At 39.0% G+C, this 8,187-nt stretch overlaps 1 protein-coding gene across 1 annotated transcript in view; it reads left to right on the top strand.

The window, feature by feature from the left end:
• The first annotated feature begins 221 nt into the window (after positions 1-221).
• il10 (interleukin 10) overlaps positions 222-8,187 on the top strand; it is an 84,355-nt gene continuing 76,389 nt past the window's right edge. The window contains 6 exon segments of the mRNA XM_062041016.1: positions 222-246; positions 295-390; positions 439-582; positions 631-726; positions 838-933; positions 982-1,077. Of these exon segments, the coding sequence (XP_061897000.1) occupies positions 222-246; positions 295-390; positions 439-582; positions 631-726; positions 838-933; positions 982-1,077 (553 nt within the window).

The following is an 8,187-nucleotide window of genomic DNA, read 5'->3' as shown; positions in this document are numbered from 1 at the left end:
ATAGATAGATAGATAGATAGATAGATAGATAGATAGATAGATAGATAGATAGATAGATAGATAGATAGATAGATAGATAGATAGATAGATAGATAGATAGATAGATAGATAGTACTCTATTGTCTATCATCCTTTTTCTGTTTTTATGCATTGTAACTCATAAATAAACAAAAGTCAGCTAACAATCTGTATATCCAGGTGAGAGGATGAACTTTCAATTCATGTCCACAACCTTCTACTATCCAGGTGAGAGGATGAACTTTCAATTCATGTCCACAACCTTCTACTATCCAGGTGAGAGGATGAAGTTTCAATTTATGTCCACAACCTTCTACTATCCAGGTGAGAGGATGAACTTTCAATTCATGTCCACAACCTTCTACTATCCAGGTGAGAGGATGAACTTTCAATTTATGTCCACAACCTTCTACTATCCAGGTGAGAGGATGAACTTTCAATTCATGTCCACAACCTTCTACTATCCAGGTGAGAGGATGAACTTTCAATTTATGTCCACAACCTTCTACTATCCAGGTGAGAGGATGAACTTTCAATTCATGTCCACAACCTTCTACTATCCAGGTGAGAGGATGAACTTTCAATTTATGTCCACAACCTTCTACTATCCAGGTGAGAGGATGAACTTTCAATTTATGTCCACAACCTTCTACTATCCAGGTGAGAGGATGAACTTTCAATTTATGTCCACAACCTTCTACTATCCAGGTGAGAGGATGAACTTTCAATTCATGTCCACAACCTTCTACTACACAACCTTCTACTATCCAGGTGAGAGGATGAACTTTCAATTTATGTCCACAACCTTCTACTATCCAGGTGAGAGGATGAACTTTCAATTTATGTCCACAACCTTCTACTATCCAGGTGAGAGGATGAACTTTCAATTTATGTCCACAACCTTCTACTATCCAGGTGAGAGGATGAACTTTCAATTCATGTCCACAACCTTCTACTATCCAGGTGAGAGGATGAACTTTCAATTTATGTCCACAACCTTCTACTATCCAGGTGAGAGGATGAACTTTCAATTTATGTCCACAACCTTCTACTATCCAGGTGAGAGGATGAACTTTCAATTTATGTCCACAACCTTCTACTATCCAGGTGAGAGGATGAACTTTCACCAACTGAGAGGCCATGCAGCAGCTCAGCGGCTCAATATGCTAACATAGCAGCATAAGCTAGTTAGCTCTTGTGATCACAGCACTGCTAAAAGTAGTTCCTGCTTATAATAACTACACTGCTTACATTTGGTGAACATAAAATGAATATTCATGTTAGACACAATAGAGAACTCCTATTTGCTGCATCGTTAGCCACCTCCTACTTGCCGTATTTTACTCATTAGAATGCATAAAATGTGTGTTCTTGTCTTATGTAGGGATTGTGAATGATAAGCAAACAAAGATAGTCAAGGATTAGCAGACTATCAAAATAGTCCCATAACTTATACAGTAAGACATGTTTCTTTTTTTCAGAGAGATTCCACAGAACACTCACACATTAAACACTCACACATTAAACACTCACACATTAAACACTCACACATGAAACACTCACACATGAAACACTCACACATGAAACACTCACACATGAAACACTCACACATTAAACACTCACACATGAAACACTCACACATTAAACACTCACACATTAAACACTCACACATTAAACACTCACACATTAAACACTCACACATGAAACACTCACACATGAAACACTCACACATGAAACACTCACACATTAAACACTCACACATTAAACACTCACACATGAAACACTCACACATTAAACACTCACACATTAAACACTCACACATGAAACACTCACACATGAAACACTCACACATTAAACACTCACACATTAAACACTCACACATTAAACACTCACACATGAAACACTCACACATGAAACACTCACACATTAAACACTCACACATTAAACACTCACACATTAAACACTCACACATTAAACACTCACACATTAAACACTCACACATGAAACACTCACACATGAAACACTCACACATTAAACACTCACACATTAAACACTCACACATTAAACACTCACACATTAAACACTCACACATGAAACACTCACACATGAAACACTCACACATGAAACACTCACACATGAAACAGTCACACATGAAACACTCACACATTAAACACTCACACATTAAACACTCACACATTAAACACTCACACATGAAACAGTCACACATGAAACACTCACACATGAAACACTCACACATGAAACACTCACACATTAAACACTCACACATTAAACACTCACACATGAAACACTCACACATTAAACACTCACACATTAAACACTCACACATTAAACACTCACACATGAAACACTCACACATGAAACACTCACACATGAAACACTCACACATTAAACACTCACACATTAAACACTCACACATTAAACACTCACACATTAAACACTCACACATTAAACACTCACACATTAAACACTCACACATTAAACACTCACACATGAAACACTCACACATGAAACACTCACACATTAAACACTCACACATTAAACACTCACACATTAAACACTCACACATGAAACACTCACACATTAAACACTCACACATTAAACACTCACACATTAAACACTCACACATGAAACACTCACACATTAAACACTCACACATTGAACACTCACACATTAAACACTCACACATTAAACACTCACAAATGAAACACTCACACATTAAACACTCACACATTAAACACTCACACATTAAACACTCACACATTAAACACTCACACATGAAACACTCACACATTAAACACTCACACATTAAACACTCACACATTAAACACTCACACATTAAACACTCACACATTGAACACTCACACATTAAACACTCACACATTAAACACTCACACATTAAACACTCACACATGAAACACTCACACATTAAACACTCACACATTAAACACTCACACATGAAACACTCACACATTAAACACTCACACATTAAACACTCACACATTAAACACTCACACATTAAACACTCACACATGAAACACTCACACATTAAACACTCACACATTAAACACTCACACATTAAACACTCACACATTAAACACTCACACATTAAACACTCACACATTAAACACTCACACATGAAACACTCACACATTAAACACTCACACATGAAACACTCACACATGAAACACTCACACATTAAACACTCACACATGAAACAGTCACACATGAAACACTCACACATTAAACACTCACACATGAAACAGTCACACATGAAACACTCACACATTAAACACTCACACATTAAACACTCACACATGAAACACTCACACATTAAACACTCACACATGAAACACTCACACATGAAACACTCACACATTAAACACTCACACATGAAACAGTCACACATGAAACACTCACACATTAAACACTCACACATTAAACACTCACACATTAAACACTCACACATTAAACACTCACACATGAAACACTCACACATTAAACACTCACACATTAAACACTCACACATTAAACTGCAGCTTTTCTGCTTCTCCTTTGGTTCCGAACAAGGAGAAACTCAGCGAGGATTCTGTCTCACATCTCTTCAGCTTGCAGGACATATGGATCTTCAGCTGGTAGTGGTAAACTGTACACCACAAACATAGTCCCATCACTAAACTGTACACCACAAACATAGTCCCATCACTAAACTGTACACCACAAACATAGTCCCATCACTAAACTGTACACCACAAACATAGTCCCATCACTAAACTGTACACCACAAACATAGTCCCATCACTAAACTGGACACCACAAACATAGTCCCATCACTAAACTGTACACCACAAACATAGTCCCATCACTAAACTGTACACCACAAACATAGTCCCATCACTAAACTGTACACCACAAACATAGTCCCATCACTAAACTGTACACCACAAACATAGTCCCATCACTAAACTGTACACCACAAACATAGTCCATCACTAAACTGTACACCACAAACATAGTCCCATCACTAAACTGTACACCACAAACATAGTCCCATCACTAAACTGTACACCACAAACATAGTCCCATCACTAAACTGTACACCACAAACATAGTCCCATCACTAAACTGTACACCACAAACATAGTCCCATCACTAAACTGTACACCACAAACATAGTCCCATCACTAAACTGTACGCCACAAACATAGTCCCATCAGTAAACTGTACACCACAAACATAGTCCCATCACTAAACTGTACACCACAAACATAGTCCCATCACTAAACTGTACACCACAAACATAGTCCCATCACTAAACTGTACACCACAAACATAGTCCCATCACTAAACTGTACACCACAAAAATTGTCCCATCAGTAAACTGTACACCACAAACATAGTCCCATCACTAAACTGTACACCACAAACATAGTCCCATCACTAAACTGTACACCACAAACATAGTCCCATCACTAAACTGTACACCACAAACATAGTCCCATCACTAAACTGGACACCACAAACATAGTCCCATCACTAAACTGTACACCACAAACATAGTCCCATCACTAAACTGTACACCACAAACATAGTCCCATCACTAAACTGTACACCACAAACATAGTCCCATCACTAAACTGTACACCACAAACATAGTCCCATCACTAAACTGTACACCACAAACATAGTCCCATCACTAAACTGTACACCACAAACATAGTCCCATCACTAAACTGTACACCACAAACATAGTCCCATCACTAAACTGTACACCACAAACATAGTCCCATCACTAAACTGTACACCACAAAAATTGTCCCATCAGTAAACTGTACACCACAAACATAGTCCCATCACTAAACTGTACACCACAAACATAGTCCCATCACTAAACTGTACACCACAAACATAGTCCCATCAGTAAACTGTACACCACAAACATAGTCCCATCAGTAAACTGTACACCACAAACATAGTCCCATCAGTAAACTGTACACCACAAACATAGTCCCATCACTAAACTGTACACCACAAACATAGTCCCATCACTAAACTGTACACCACAAACATAGTCCCATCACTAAACTGTACACCACAAACATAGTCCCATCACTAAACTGTACACCACAAACATAGTCCCATCACTAAACTGTACACCACAAACATAGTCCCATCACTAAACTGTACACCACAAACATAGTCCCATCACTAAACTGTACACCACAAACATAGTCCCATCACTAAACTGTACACCACAAACATAGTCCCATCACTAAACTGTACACCACAAACATAGTCCCATCACTAAACTGTACACCACAAACATAGTCCCATCACTAAACTGTACACCACAAACATAGTCCCATCACTAAACTGTACACCACAAACATAGTCCCATCACTAAACTGTACACCACAAACATAGTCCCATCACTAAACTGTACACCACAAACATAGTCCCATCACTAAACTGTACACCACAAACATAGTCCCATCACTAAACTGTACACCACAAACATAGTCCCATCACTAAACTGTACACCACAAACATAGTCCCATCACTAAACTGTACACCACAAACATAGTCCCATCACTAAACTGTACACCACAAACATAGTCCCATCACTAAACTGTACACCACAAACATAGTCCCATCACTAAACTGTACACCACAAACATAGTCCCATCACTAAACTGTACACCACAAACATAGTCCCATCACTAAACTGTACACCACAAACATAGTCCCATCACTAAACTGTACACCACAAACATAGTCCCATCACTAAACTGTACACCACAAACATAGTCCCATCACTAAACTGTACACCACAAACATAGTCCCATCACTAAACTGTACACCACAAACATAGTCCCATCACTAAACTGTACACCACAAACATAGTCCCATCACTAAACTGTACACCACAAACATAGTCCCATCACTAAACTGTACACCACAAACATAGTCCCATCACTAAACTGTACACCACAAACATAGTCCCATCACTAAACTGTACACCACAAACATAGTCCCATCACTAAACTGTACACCACAAACATAGTCCCATCACTAAACTGTACACCACAAACATAGTCCCATCACTAAACTGTACACCACAAACATAGTCCCATCACTAAACTGTACACCACAAACATAGTCCCATCACTAAACTGTACACCACAAACATAGTCCCATCACTAAACTGTACACCACAAACATAGTCCCATCACTAAACTGTACACCACAAACATAGTCCCATCACTAAACTGTACACCACAAACATAGTCCCATCACTAAACTGTACACCACAAACATAGTCCCATCACTAAACTGTACACCACAAACATAGTCCCATCACTAAACTGTACACCACAAACATAGTCCCATCACTAAACTGTACACCACAAACATAGTCCCATCACTAAACTGTACACCACAAACATAGTCCCATCACTAAACTGTACACCACAAACATAGTCCCATCACTAAACTGTACACCACAAACATAGTCCCATCACTAAACTGTACACCACAAACATAGTCCCATCACTAAACTGTACACCACAAACATAGTCCCATCACTAAACTGTACACCACAAACATAGTCCCATCACTAAACTGTACACCACAAACATAGTCCCATCACTAAACTGTACACCACAAACATAGTCCCATCACTAAACTGTACACCACAAACATAGTCCCATCACTAAACTGTACACCACAAACATAGTCCCATCACTAAACTGTACACCACAAACATAGTCCCATCTAAACTGTACACCACAAACATAGTCCCATCACTAAACTGTACACCACAAACATAGTCCCATCACTAAACTGTACACCACAAACATAGTCCCATCACTAAACTGTACACCACAAACATAGTCCCATCACTAAACTGTACACCACAAACATAGTCCCATCACTAAACTGTACACCACAAACATAGTCCCATCACTAAACTGTACACCACAAACATAGTCCCATCACTAAACTGTACACCACAAACATAGTCCCATCACTAAACTGTACACCACAAACATAGTCCCATCACTAAACTGTACACCACAAACATAGTCCCATCACTAAACTGTACACCACAAACATAGTCCCATCACTAAACTGTACACCACAAACATAGTCCCATCACTAAACTGTACACCACAAACATAGTCCCATCACTAAACTGTACACCACAAACATAGTCCCATCACTAAACTGTACACCACAAACATAGTCCCATCACTAAACTGTACACCACAAACATAGTCCCATCACTAAACTGTACACCACAAACATAGTCCCATCACTAAACTGTACACCACAAACATAGTCCCATCACTAAACTGTACACCACAAACATAGTCCCATCACTAAACTGTACACCACAAACATAGTCCCATCACTAAACTGTACACCACAAACATAGTCCCATCACTAAACTGTACACCACAAACATAGTCCCATCACTAAACTGGACACCACAAACATAGTCCCATCACTAAACTGTACACCACAAACATAGTCCCATCACTAAACTGTACACCACAAACATAGTCCCATCACTAAACTGTACACCACAAACATAGTCCCATCACTAAACTGTACACCACAAACATAGTCCCATCACTAAACTGTACACCACAAACATAGTCCCATCACTAAACTGTACACCACAAACATAGTCCCATCACTAAACTGTACACCACAAACATAGTCCCATCACTAAACTGTACACCACAAACATAGTCCCATCACTAAACTGTACACCACAAACATAGTCCCATCACTAAACTGTACACCACAAACATAGTCCCATCACTAAACTGTACACCACAAACATAGTCCCATCACTAAACTGTACACCACAAACATAGTCCCATCACTAAACTGTACACCACAAACATAGTCCCATCACTAAACTGTACACCACAAACATAGTCCCATCACTAAACTGTACACCACAAACATAGTCCCATCACTAAACTGTACACCACAAACATAGTCCCATCACTAAACTGTACACCACAAACATAGTCCCATCACTAAACTGTACACCACAAACATAGTCCCATCACTAAACTGTACACCACAAACATAGTCCCATCACTAAACTGTACACCACAAACATAGTCCCATCAC

The sequence above is a fragment of the Entelurus aequoreus genome, linkage group LG01 (genome assembly GCF_033978785.1).
Source record: "Entelurus aequoreus isolate RoL-2023_Sb linkage group LG01, RoL_Eaeq_v1.1, whole genome shotgun sequence".
Lineage (NCBI taxonomy): Eukaryota > Metazoa > Chordata > Actinopteri > Syngnathiformes > Syngnathidae > Entelurus > Entelurus aequoreus.
The sequence above is the reverse complement of the archived record's forward strand: the minus strand, read 5'-3'. Positions and strand labels throughout refer to the sequence as shown.